The 14687-nt window shown below is 36.3% G+C and overlaps 1 protein-coding gene across 22 annotated transcripts in view; it reads right to left on the bottom strand.

Moving 5' to 3' along the window:
• Window positions 1-14687, bottom strand: part of ANKS1B (ankyrin repeat and sterile alpha motif domain containing 1B) — a 1252139-nt gene that overhangs the window by 418375 nt on the left and 819077 nt on the right. For 15 of the 22 annotated variants that reach the window (XM_001150610.7, XM_009426057.4, XM_009426061.4 and 12 more), the window contains one exon: window positions 1091-1197. In XM_001150610.7, coding sequence (XP_001150610.1) covers window positions 1091-1197 — 107 coding nt within the window. Of the gene's footprint in view, window positions 1-1090; window positions 1561-14687 lie in introns of those variants that run through there. The other 7 variants (XM_024348224.3, XM_009426070.4, XM_063787003.1 and 4 more) reach the window with 1 other exon arrangement.

Below are 14687 nucleotides of genomic sequence, written 5' to 3' on the forward strand. Positions count from 1 at the left end.
TATTCAAGTCAATCTCAGAGAAAAATAATCTAAGATAGAAATTAAAAAATCTAATCAGCTGTCACTATTGTGTTATCATTTCTGGTACTAGTAAGCTGCAGGTGTCAGCCCTATTACTGTATTTAGGCAGGGCTATTACTTATTTCCACAAGTCATTTGTGTGTTACATGCCTGTGCTATGTAGGTCTCTCTAAACTTAGGGATCAGTGATATGTGTGATGGGTACTTTAAAGCAAGGAAAGGTAATAGAGCTGTGACGTAGCTTAACAAGGGGAACTGATGAGCACTGGGGGAGGTATGGGAATGATTAGAAAGCTAAATTGTCGGTTTGCACAGTTCCCCATCCTCCTTCCTCACCTATATGCAAAACGGTGGAAAGTTAGCACATGCCAGGTTTAGACTGCATGTAGACCAGAATTCAGAAGTACATGACTATACTTACTCCAGCAACCTTTCTTTCTAAATATTGACAGCTAAATGACCAAAGTGTTTATTTTCCACCTAAAGTAATAAACAATACTTCATCGCTCTTCAATCAGCAAGTGGAAGTAAACGCTCTCCATAATTGACCATCTGAAGCAGTTTGCTAATGAACTGAAGGTTGTCCACATGATTTAAACTGCTTATTGAACAATTATCAGGAAAAGAAATGATCTTCACACCATAAACACAACAAATTGTCTCATTAACCACTAAATGCTGATGCTCAAGTGAAATAATATAAGAGTCAAGAATTAGCTGAAGAGTGATATAATCCGAGTATTCTAAGATTACAAATTTATTTAAAAAATCATACAAAGAATGACAGGGAGAATATCAATATTAATCTTCTTTCACTGCCTATAAATAGCACTCTCACCAGTTCATTCATATAACACATATGTATATGGATCCATACAGATCTCATTTTTTAGCAAGAGTCTATATGTACACAGCAAGTTCAGTCCTAAGGGCATCCAATTTTCCAATGCAGTTACATATATAAATCTGACCAGTTTTGGTGCAAATCAGGCTGCCTCTGAGCCATGTAAGACACATAAGAAGCAAAGACAGACAAAAGGCAGCTCCGTGGACACAGAGAGCTTCTTACCATAAACTGCACATTGTCAAATCCATTAGCCATCAGGTGGTTCTCGTACTGAGGTAGCCCAATGCTTTCCAACCATTGTCCCACTGTTTGGACAGGGCATCTGGGTCCTGTAAGAGGATGAAGAGGGAAGCGTTTAAGCAGGGAGTAGCCGTCCACGGGGTAATAGCGGTAGTCCTGGGCTGAGAGGTGGCATTGCCACATCATGCCCCTGGGAAAGTTGCTATCAAAGGAGCCCGCCAGCTTGACAGATTAATGTTCTCAGCGAGAGAGCAAAGTCAGAAGTAAAACATAGTTTGCCAGGCAGGCTGTGGAGTATGACTTGATCCTAGCTCCACATTTCTTACATATTAATCTTTACTACCGACCAGTACGTCATACAGCCCCCAAAACCAGGCAGCAGAAGAAGGCATATCAAGCTGTCAGCTTGGGCTGGTCTGCGTTCTATGTGATTGTTGGAGTACTCCACAATGAGCAATGCACGGCCGGCAGCCAGAATTCTTTTTTATCAAGTACTCCTACACTCATCAGTATGCAGCTCCATGCTCCTTGCTCCCCCTCGCTCGCTCCCCTTCATTACCCAGCCCAGGCTACACCTCGCATTTTCAATAATAGCCATCAGATAAGGCAGATTTTTTTTGTCTGCAAGCTGTAAGCCTGCTGCTGCTGCTTCCTCCTACACACCCATCCAAGCGTCAATCTTGAATGATGAGAGCAGTCAAAACAAATGCAGAAAATAGCAAGATTCAAAAGCAAACCAAAGTGCTTAAATCTGAATTGAATCTTCATACTGGTTATACGTTACAGAGCTATTTGTTGTGGAATTTTACGTTTCAAAAGACACCAGGAAATGCGAAGCTTGAACTATAGCTTATAACAGAGCTCACGACAGGTTCCCTTTCTCCTTTTCCTTTCTTTCCTGTCTTTTCTTCTTCCTTTTTAAATGGAGCACAGATAAACGTTTCTGATCTGAAGCTTTGCAGTGTTTGGAGAATAATTATTCTGTTTCTTTACCATGCTATAGCAAAATAAGCCTCTCCGAGATATATATTTTTTTCTTTTTTGAAATACTGCAAAATACAGAAACTGCATCGCAATCTTGAAGTCAAGATAATTTATTTCTTGTTTGCATGGTTTCTTCCAAACAAAAGTATTATTAGGCACAAGAAATCCTTTTTCCCCTCTGATATTTATAACCCAATCTACCAGGGTTACCATTCTAAATTAGCTATAAAGGTAACATTAACAGGATAGATTTTTTTTTTTTAATAAAGAAGATGAGCCCTAACCCAAAATAATTCAAGAATAACAGATGTAAATGTGTGAGTTTTACTGAATGGCAGATAGACTGAGTAATTTATTTAATAATTGGGAGAAACCAGGGATTAAGAATAGAACCCACAGGACTAGATCATCAGAAGAAATAGACTCTTAAGATTGGGAGAGAACTTGCAGAAAGGTTAGTCTAACCTTCTTCCTAACGTAGGCATCCCTGGCTAAAATGTTCCTAGAGGAATATCTTCCAACTTCTACTTGAATACTGCCTGTAACAGAGCTCTTACTACTTCTCAGGAAGCCTCAATTTATTAGAAAGATATTTCACTTCCTACCTTGCTTCTACTCACTGCTCCAGCTCTGCCTTCGGAGAAGCACAGATTGAGAACAGTGCCTCTTCCACATAAAGAGCTTTAAAATTTAAAGATAACTCTCTCATCCCCCCAGAGCAGCCGCCTGGCACATAGTAAGTGCCTAATACAAATTTATTGAATAAATGAAACATCGCTTTTCTTTTTTCCTCAAACCTCATCTTTCTTTGTTTCCTTTCTCTTTTTAAGGGCATTGTCAACTTTCCTGGCACACAGACATTAAACCTCAAAACATCTTCTACTCCTCTTCCACTACTGAAATCAGTCCCCAAATTCTATCATCCCTCTTCCCAGTGTGATCCATTCCCTTGATTCTATTTCCTGTTTTAAGTTTACAGAACTGCCACCTACATTGATTTTGTCCTCATAGTTCAGGCCCACCTAGCCTAGTGAAACAACGACTTCTATATTGATCTTTCTACCTCTAATATTTAAAAAATCAATTTTATGCATGGTGTCAGAATAATCCCTTTAAGACACAGTTTTGATTACTACTCCCTGTCTCAAAACCCTTCTGTGGTTTTCTGTTGTCTTCAAAATCAACTCCCACCTCCTCTGATGACATTTTGGGGTCTTCATGATTGACTGCAGTTCATCTAACTTTATTTCCACTTTTCCACTGCCCCAGACAGGCAGGATTACTTGCTGGTCTCTAAAGGCAGCCCATAATGGGCTTTGGTTGGTTTTATTATGTCCCCACATTTCTGTCCATTTGTTGGCTTTGAATCAGTTGCTATTTCCATTATGAAACCTCTTCTAATCTTCTCTACCACGAATAAATCTCTTTCTTCTCTGTCTTAAATGGCATTTTTAGACCCTCTATTGTAACAGATATTTTCTGCCTTCAATTTTAGTTGTTTGTGTCTGACTTATTTTTTGAAAGCAGGCAATATGCTTTGCTAATATTTCACATAGTAAAGATTCAGTACATACCTGCTAAACAAAATAATGTAATTTCATGATCCAAAGTACAAAAAATTCTATTTTCAAATTTAAAAAAAGTTTTAACTCTATCCCAAGTCTCTAAATTATTTATTTAAAATAAGATAACTTGTTTTTTAAACAGATTTTTTCATGTCTGTCTTTTAGCTCATCATCCTCATCCACTTTTTGAATAAGCAGCCCTGGGTGGACTGCATCGTACTTGATTATATTTTGTTGCTGATTGGTCCTGGATCTTTTAATAAGATCAAAGAGTTTGTAGTAGTTTATGAATCAATTTTAATAGATTCTAGTTGCTCAACATTACCTATAGGAGAAGCTAAAAACAAGATACTATTTGTCCCTGGCCAGCTCTAAAGCTGTTACAAGGTGGAAGAAAAGGAAAGTCTCAATTATAGCTTCTCCTAGGATCACAGCCACAGTGCTTCACCTGGTCATTTTGAAGTATAAATAGTTGAATATACTACATGGAAATTGAGCAAACACGACAATGACACTTTGGCTTGGCAAGGCACATGCTGATTGGCCAGCTCTTCAAACCTGTTTCATCTGTTAAAATGCAAACCAGGGGCCAAGTACCTGGCAGAGCACGATACACATCCTGCTTATTAAATAAACTTTGTTAAATAAATGCCTGAGTAACTAAATGAATAAATGATATTGGAAATGCCTTTCTTGAGATTCTCATTTCTTAGTACAGAGAGAAGGAAAGAGGGAGAGGGAAGAAAAAATGTGTGTGTGCACAAAACATGGAGAGTGGACTAATAGACACTGGAGACTCAGAAAGGGGGAGGGTGGGAGAAGAGTGAGGGATGGGAGATTACATAATGGGTACAGTGTACACTATTTGGGTGGTGGGTACACTAAAAGCCCAGACCTCACCACTTTGGATATATCCATGTAACAAATCTGCACTTGTACCTCTTAGGGCAATAAAAATAAATAAAATTATATATTACAAAAGACAGTATATTTGTGGTGGGGATTATTTCAAGGTTCAGACTGCTATATAAGAACACAACTCAGAGAAAATACTGGTTATGAACTGCTTTACAAAATTTATATAGACTGCCTGCATTTTATTCTTTTAGGTATTCAATCCTTCAATTTTTATTCAATAATTTTTACATGTTGACAAAATGTTATAATATATGGAGGAAGTGAGCTGGGAGAGGATGGGGTGAGGAAGGTATAAAAGAGAGGGAAGAAGGAAAAAAAAGAAGACCCTGAGTCATGTTGTTTGTTTGCGGTTTTGTTGAAGTATTTTCTCATGAGTCAAATCTCTAAAAGAATCTTGGTTCAGGTCTGAAGATCACTCTGTAACAGTGCTTAAATATATTACTCTCTTTACCTAAAATACTTTTATGGAGTCTTAAAATTCTTAAAGCATAACAACACACTAATTAGGCAGGAACTTTTATTCAACTAGAATGTCTTTAAGTTCCAAAAGTGAGACAAGAGGAGGGAAAGAAGAAACTGACCATTATTCTGGGCTACCATGTCCTAGGCAGCGTGGTGTGGATTATAATCCTGATTTACCATAAGGAAACTGAAGCTCAGAGTATGTGGTGAAAACAGGAATTTTCTTTGTCATAGTCTTTTAAAAAATAATAATTCTAGGGGTTTTACTCCCATAATGGCAGTGTGAGGAGCTCCACAGGTCCAAGCCCCAGTCAAAAAACTTAACTTGAAAATTATAAACAAACAATCAAAAAACCCTACACAATCAGAAACCAAAAACAATGTCAACAAAAACCAACCATCAAAGTCTTTGCAAAGTGTCCTAAGAGCATATAATGTAAAAATGTTTATTCCAAAGACAGACACTAAAACTTGGTAAAAACAGAGATTCTGAGATTCTGTAGCACTTGAGCCATAGCTCCCTCTGGCCCCTCCTTCCCTGCAACTCATCTCCATAGATGCTCCACTTTGGATGGATGTGTCCAAGAAAAAGGGCTCCCCTTCTCCTCAAATCCCAACCAAGCGGCATGGGATCTCATCAAAAGGAGCAGGCCAGCATTTCCAATTTCCTCTAAATCTAAGCTGTAGAGGTTCAATTCCTGGTGAGTGTGGCTGAGAGGTCAGGGGCTCCCTTCTTCCACCCAGACCCCATTCATAGAATAGAAAGTTCATCCCAGCTGGGTCAGGCCAAAAATACTGGGATCTTCACTGCCCTCGACTGCTTACATATAGGGTAGAGGTTCCATGCCCAGAAAGGTAAACTAGGAAGACCAGAGGCTATCATTCTTGCCCCATGCCTGGAAGAGTGGCTCAAAGATTTTGCTTAAAGGGAGAGTCGGTTTATAAGAACAAAAAGCTCTAAAGCTTTCCCCCAAGAGGTTGACTTATTTGTTTGTTTTCAATTTTTGTTTTGGATTTAGGGAGTATATGTTCAGGTTTGCCACCTGCGTATATTGTGTGATGTTAAGGTTTGGGGCATGAATAATCCCGTCACCAGGTACTCAGCACAGTACCCAATAGTTAGTTTTTCATACATTGTCCCCCTCCATCCTTCCCTACTCCAGTAGTCCCCACTTTCTATTGATGTCTTCTTCATGCCCATGAATACCCAATATTTAGCTCCCACTTATAAGTGAGAACATACAGTACTTGGTTTTCTGTTCCTGCATTAATTTCCTTAGAATAATGGTCTCCAGCTGCATCTATGTTGCTGCAAAGGATATAATTTTTTTTCTTTTTTTATGGATGCATAGTATTCAATGGTATATATGTACCATGTTTTCTTTACCCAGTTCACCATTGATGAGTACTCAGGTTGATGCCGTGTCTTTGTTATTGTGAATAGTGCTGCGATGAACATATGAGCACAGATACCTTTTTGGTAGAATGATTTATTTTCTTTTGGATATAGACCCAGTAATGGGACTGCTGGGTCAAATGGTAGTTTGTTTTAAGTTCTTTGAGAAATCTCCAAACTGCTTTCCACAGAGTCTGAACTAAGTGACATTCCCACCAACAGTGTATAAGCGTCCCTTTCTTCTGTAGCCTCACCAGCAGCTATTATTATGCCTCTTAGTAATAGCCATTCTGACTGGTGAGAAATGGTATCTCATTGTGGTTTTGATTTGCACTTCTCCGATGATCAGTGACGTTGAGCATTGTTTCGTATGTTTGTTGGCCACTTGTATGCCTTCTTTTGAGAAGTGTCTGTTCATGTCTTTTGCCCATTTTTAATGTGGTTATTTATTTTTATTTGTTCAATTGTTTAAGTTCCTTATAGATTCTGGATATTAGATGTTTGTTGGAAGCATAGTTTGTAAATATTTTCTCCCATTCTGTAGGTTATCTTTTTACTCTGTTGATAATTTCTTTTGCTGTGCAGAAGCTCTTTAATTAAATTAGGTCCCACTTATCAATTTTTGTTTTTGTTGCAATTGCTTTTGAGGATTTAGTCATAAATTCTTCCCTAAGGCTGACGTCCAGAATGGTGTTTTCTAGGTTTTCTTCTAGGATTCTTTTTTTTTTTTGAGATGGAGTCTTGCTCTGTCACCCACGCTGGAGTGCAGTGGTGCTATCTCAGCTCACTGCAATCTCCGCCTCCTGGGTTCATGCCATTCTCCTGCTTCAGCCTCCCGAGTAGCTGGAACTACAGGCACCCACCAGCACACCAGGCTATTTTTTTTTTTTTTTTGTATTTTTAGTAGAGATGGGGTTTCACCATGTTAGCCAGGATGGTCTCGATCTCCTGACCTCATGATCTGCCCGCCTCGGCCTCCCAAAGTGCTGGGATTACAGGCATGAGCCACCACGCCCAGCCTCTTCTAGGATTCTTATAGTTTGAGGTCTTACTTTAAATCTTGAATCCATCTTGAGGTAAGTTTTGTATATGGTCAAAGGTAGGGGTCCAGTTTCATTCTTCTGCATATCGCAAGCCAGCTATCCCAGCATAATTTGTTGCATAGGGAGTCCTTTCCTCATTGCTTATTTTTGTTGATTTGTCAAATATCAGGTGGCTGTAGGTGTGCGGCTTTATATCCGGGTCCTCTATTCTCTTCCATAGGTCTATGCATCTGTGTTTGTACCAGTACCATGCTATTTTGTTTATTGTAGCCTTATAGTATAGTTTGAAGTCAGGTAATGCGATGCCTCTGGCTTTGTTCTTTTTGTTTAGGATTGCTTTGGCTATTCAGGATCTTTTTGGTTCAACATGAATTTTAGAAAAGTTTTTTCTAGTTCTGTGAAAATGGTAGTTTGATAGGAATAGCACTGAATCTGTAGATTGCTTTGGGAAGTATGGCCATTTTAACCATATTGATTCTTTCAATCCATGAGCACAGAATGTTTTTCCATTTTTTTGTGAAACTGAGTTTATTTGACACAGAGTGTGCGGAAGTTTAAGCCTAAACGTGTTATCAAAATCAATGGAGGTTACACAGTGGCTCATTCCTGTAATCCCAGCAATTTGGGAGGCTGAGGTGAGAGGATCACTTGAGCTTGAGGCCAGCTTGGGCAACATAGCAAGCCCTCTATCTCTACGAACAATTAAAAAGTAGCCAGAGATGATGGCATGTGCCTATCATCCCAGCTACTCGGGAGGCTGAGATGGGAGGACCCCAAGGCTGCAGTGAGCTATGATTGCACCACTGCACTCCATCCTGGGTAACAGAGCAAGACCCTGTCTGTAGAAAAACAAAACAAACCAAAACAAAAAAATCCCCCCCAAAACCCAGTGGAGATATTCTGGTGACAAACAATCAAAAAGTGGCTAATAGCTACAGTAGGGAAATAAGCTAAATGGTAGGTTAGCTAGTTTTAAAGAAACAGAGAAAGACAGTTATGAAGAGCCCTGTTGAGGTCAAAAGAAACTTCAAATACTAGCTTCAAAAATTCCTCCTTCCCAAATTTAATTGGAGCAGACTCTGGAGCAATTTATAGCTGATGGATTGTCAAAAACAATAGAGCAATCAGCAGGCAATTACTGGAGTCTAATATCTGGATGTGATATCAAATGAGATATACAACAGAAAGATTAGGAAAAGAGACAAAGAGAGCCCTGCTATAACCACTGCCATCCCAAAACTGTGCAGATGGCCAAGGCTACACCCTTGAGAGGATAAATACAACGTGATGCATCCATACTATTGACTATTACTTGACAATAAAAATAAATGAAGTGCTGATATATGCTGCAAATTGCATGAACCTTGAAAACATCATGCCAAGTGAAAAAAAAAAGCTAGTTATAAAAGACCATATATTGTATAATTCTGTTTAAATAAAAGGTCAAGAATAGACAAATCTATAGAGACAGAATGTAGATTAGGGGTTTCCTAGGGCTGGAGAAGTGAACTGTGGAAAGTGACTATTAATGGATTTAGGGTTTCTTTTTAGAGTGACGAAAATGTTTTAAAATTGTGATGATGGTTGCACAACTCTGTGAATACACTAAAAACAACTGAATTGTACCTTTTAAATCAGTTACTTAAATTATATATATGTATTTATATAGTATATCAGTAGATTTAAAATTATTGAATGATGATATAAACTAATAAAAACAAATCTTAAAATTTCTTTAAATTTACAAGAACAAAATGCACATACATAATTGTATATAAAACATTGGGGTTGTTTAATATATATTGGTAGTTTTAGTGCTCTGGGTTTTTTTTCTTCTCTAGTTTTCTTGGTTACCCCTTCCTCCATTCTTGTCCTGCAATCTGCATCATCCATCCTCCCTGCAAGGTTATTCATGTTAATAAACTGGTATGTATATTCATATATATTTACCCATTTTCAAATAACACACACACACACACACAAAGGCAGATATGTTCGGATATATACGTATATGGGAGAGTATTTTTGGCATGGTTTCATCAAAATGAAATTATACCACTCACTTTTCTGAACCTTAGTTTGCTCATTTAACATCTTATAAAAATTCTACTGGCCGGGCGTGGTGGCTCACGCCTAATCTCAGCACTCTGGGAGGCCGAGGCAGGTGGATCACAAGGTCAGGAGTTCGAGACCAGCCTGGCCAATATGGTAAAACCTCGTCTCTACTAAAAATACAAAAATTAGCCGGGCATGGTGGCAGGCACCTGTAGTCCCAGCTACTCTGGAGGCTGAGGGAGAAGAATCACTTGAACCCAGGAGGTGGAGGTTGCAGTGAGCCAAGATTGTGCCACTGCACTCCAGCCTGGGCGACAGAGCGAGACTCTGTCAAAAAAAAAAAAATTCTACTACGTAAATGAGTTTTAATTTATTATTTGTTATTTGTAAAAAGTTAAAACAGTTATTTTTAGTTATTTTCAACTTTTTAAAAATAACTACATAATAGTTCATAATGTGGATAAACCACAGTTTACTCAGTTCTTTGCCTGATATCCATCCTTTTATTTTCTTTTTTTAAAGATTTTTATTTTGAAATAATTGTCAGTTTGCATGAAATGATAGAGAGAGTGATTCTGGATAGATTTTCTTCAGTTTTCTCCAGTTGTGACATCCTGCATGACTTTAGCACAGTATCACAATATCACAGCCAGGTCATTGGCACTGAAAAAAATCCATTGACCCTGTTTATATGTCCTGTGTTTTACATGCACTCTGTGTGTGTGTGTGTGTGTGTGTGTGTGTGTGTGTGTGTGTTTAGTTCTGTACAATTTTATCACATGTGCAGATCATGTGGCCATCATCACAGTCGAGACACCGACAGCACCATCATAAGAATCCCTCCTGGAACTTTTTTTTTATGGCCATAGCCTTCTTCCTCCCTTTCCCATTTTTTGACCCCTGGCAACTACTGATCTGTGTCCATCTCTATCATTTTATCATTTCAAGAATGTTACATGAATAAAATCATATACTATGTAACCTTTTGGAATTGGGATTTTTCATTCAGCAGAATTCCTCTGAAATCCATACAAATTATTCAGTGTGTCAGTAGCTTATTTTTTCATTTCTGAGTAGTATTCCATGATATGGATGTACCGCACCATTTACCCATTCTCTTCCAGAGTGGCTGTACCATTTTACATTCCCATTAATAGTATACAAATGATGCAGTTTCTTTGCATCTTCACCAGCATTTGGTGTTGTCAATTTTTTTATGTAGTCATTCTGATAGGTATGTACTAATATTTCCTTGCGGTTTTAATTTGTATTTCCCTCATGGCTTATTATGTTGAACAAAATCTTATTGCCTGTATCTTTTTGTTAAAACGTCTGTTCATGTCTTTTGCTGTTTTCTTCATTGGATTGTTTTTCTACTGTTGAGTTTTGAGAATTCTTTACATAGTCTAGATACTAGGAATTTGTTGGACTTTTTATCAATTTTTTTATGGATCATGTTTTTGGTGTCTATCCCATTATTTTTAACTTTAAAAAATGAGCATTAAAAAATGTGTCTCATAAATAGCCCAGAGCTGTAATATTTTAATCTGAAGTTTTAAAATACAATCTCTAATGGCTTACATTTTAATGGGCAAATACAATTTGGAGTAATGACAATCATGCTTGATTTTAACCATTCCATCTTATGTTATTATTTATTTACATTGTTGTTTCCTCATTTTCCTTTTCTTCATTTTTGGTACTCTGGTAACATTCTTATTCATTCTATTTTTCTCTTTTTAACTTTGTGACTCTGAGATACTTCTCTATTCCTTTCAAGGTTACTTTATTTTCCCCTGCTCTAATGATCAGATATATACTTTTCTATGATTATTTGAAAATAAGTTACCAATTATTTCCCTCTCAAAAACGCTCTATATCCTTCATACTCCAGTAAAATTAGACCCTCAGAATGTTTTCCTTTCTTCGTTCTCTTTTTCCTACAACCACATGTGATCTCTGGAATGCTTTTCCTTTACCCATCTGCCTTATTCCCAACCAGTTCCTAGGTTTTGCTGATAATCATTTAGTAAACATTTTCCTAGTCAATTACTAGAATTTCCTCACAGTATATTCCTCCTATTTAAAGAGTCTTTATTTAGTATTTATGTTGCACACTCCCAGTTGGTTTATACATTTCAGTTTAGATTTAATTATTGTAAAGATTCATTGGTCACCACTATTTCATATCCTTATAACCATCTTAATCTTGAGGTTTCTGTTTCCATTTGTTTGTAGTTTAGTTAGAATAGTTTCTCATATATTCAGAAAATATTTTAAACTGATTAATCATAAAAGCAGAGTGAATCACAATTTGTGAGATGCAGGTAAAATGGTACTTGGAGATAAATGTATAGCACTAAATGCCTATATTAGACAGGCAGAAATACTCACCACTATACTAGTAAGGAACAATGTCTACCTTAGAAATGACAAGAATTTCAAATCATTTATCTCAGAATTCACTTTAAGAAATGAAAGTAAGATGAAAGATAACTCCAACAAAAATAAGCAGAAGTAAGGAAATAAAGATCAGAGGGGAAATAAATGAAACAAAAGATCAATAGAGAAAAATCAATGAAACCAAAAGCTGTTTTTTGAGATGATTAGTCCAACTGGTAAATCTCTATTCAGGCTGACCAGGAAGTAAAGGAGAATAAAGAAGTAATCAATACCGGGAATGAGAGAAGTGACAGCAAAAGAGTTTTTATGGATATAAAAAGAATAAAGAAATGTTATGAATAACTGTTAGTATCAGTAAATTCAGCAACTTAGATGAAATGACAAATTCATTAAGAGAAGCAAGGTACCAAACCTCACTCATGAAGAAAAGTTCATAACTGACTAGCTCTCTACCTATTGAAGTAATTGTATTTGCAGTTAAAATCTTTATACAAAACAAAACAAAACTCCAGGCCTCAATGGCTCTAGTGTTAAATTCTACCAAACATATAGTGAAGAAATAATAGCAATTCTACACAAACTCTTCCAGAAAGTTGAAGAGAGAGAATACTTGCCAACTTATTCTATGAAGCCAGCATTATTTTGATACCAAAATCAGATCAAGACATTATGAGAAAAGAAAACTATATGTATTAGTGTCTGTCATAAACATAGATGTAAAAATTCTTAACAAAATTTTGGCAAATAGTATCCAACAATATATACAAGATAATACAATATGACTAAGTGAAGTTTACCCCAATAATGCAAGGTCTCTTAAACATGGGAGAATCAATTAATGTGATTCATCAGATTAACTAATAAAGAAAAACCATATAATCCTCTCCGCAGATGCAAGAAATCATTTGACAAAATCCAGCATCTACTTATGATAAAAACTCTCAGCAAAATAGAAAGAAATTTCTTAATCCTGATAAAAAGGCATTTATACACAACCTACAGTTAGTACCATACTAAATTGTGAAAGACTGAATGCTTTTCTGTTAAGTTTAGAAACAAAGCAAGGATGTCCATTCTCAACACTTCTACCCAACATTGTACTGGAGGTTCTAGCTGGTGCAGTAAGTTACAAAAAAGAAATAAAATGCATTCATATTGGAAAGGAAGCAGTAGAAGTTCTTCTTGCTTCTATTCACACACGACATGATTTTCTATGTATAAAATCCTGTGAGACCTACATAAAAACTACAAGAAATAATAAGTGAGTTTAGCAGAGTTGCAGGATATAAGATCAATATACAAACATCAATTGTATTTCCCTACACTAACAATAAACAATTGGAATTTGAAATAAAAACCAACATAATTTACAACAGCACCAAAACTATGAAATTCTAAGGAATAAAACTGTCAAAAGATGTGTCAAGACCAATTAAATATTGCTGGGAAAAATCATACAGGACCTAAATAAATGGAAAGACATACTATGTTAATGAATTGGCACAGTCAACATTGTTAACATATCTGTTCTTCCCAAATATATCTATACATTCAATTTAATCCTAATCAAAATCCCAGCAGGTGCTTTGTTTGGTAGAAATTGTCAAGATTTTTCTAAATTTCATATGAAGTGCAAATGACCCAGAATAACCAAAACAACTTTGAAAAAAAGAACAAAGTTGACAAAGGTGTACTACCTGACTTTAACACTTATTATAAAGATATGGTTATCTACACAATAGGATATTGGGGTCAAGATAGACAAACAGATCAATGAAACAAAATAGAGGGTTCGGGAATAGTGTGACACACAGAGGGTCAATTGAGTTTTGACAAAGGTGAAAAATCAGTTCTGTAAAGAAAGGAGAGACTTTTAATGAATTATTCTGGGAAAATAGAATACCTATATGCCAAAAAAAATTTAATCCATATCTTTCATCATATATAAAAATTATCTCAAACTGTATCATAGGCCTACCCATACAATCTAAAACTACAAAATTTCTAGAAGAAAACTTAGAAAAAAACTTAGGGAAAGTCTTAACCTTACATTAGGCACCAGAAGTACAATTATAAAAGAAAAAAATGATAAGCAACTAAAATTTTCAGACTCTTCCCTTTGAAAGACAATATTAAGAGAATGAAAAACAAAACACTGATTAGAAGAAAACATTTGTGAATCATGTGATAACAAATGTATATCCAGAATATATAAAGAACTCTCAAAACTCAGTAATAAGAAAATAAATCAATTTTTAAAAATGAGCAAAAGATTTGAACAGAATCAGAGAAGGTATATGGAAGGGAAACAAGCATTTGAAAAGAGGCTCAACATCACTAGCCATTAGGAAAATGCAAATGAAAATGACAATGAGATACCACTTGTTAGAATGTCTAAAATCACTGCCAAATGATGTGAATTAAGAGAAACTCTCATTCCCTGCTGGTGAGAATAGAAAATGTTACAACCACTTTGGAAAAGTTTGATGGTTTCTTAAAAAGCCAAATATACATCCACTAGATGACCCAGCCATTTTACAGCTGAATATTTACCCAAAAGAAATAAAAACATATGCCATACAGAGACTTGTATAGGTATGTTTACAGCAGCTTTATTTGTAATAGCCAACAGCTAGAAACATCCTAAAAGTCCATCAACAGATGAATGGATAAACAAATTGTGGCATATCTATACAACTGAATATTACTCAGCAATAAAAAGGAATGGATAGTTCATACACACAAGACATGGA

Source organism: Pan troglodytes, chromosome 10 (genome assembly GCF_028858775.2).
Source record: "Pan troglodytes isolate AG18354 chromosome 10, NHGRI_mPanTro3-v2.0_pri, whole genome shotgun sequence".
Lineage (NCBI taxonomy): Eukaryota > Metazoa > Chordata > Mammalia > Primates > Hominidae > Pan > Pan troglodytes.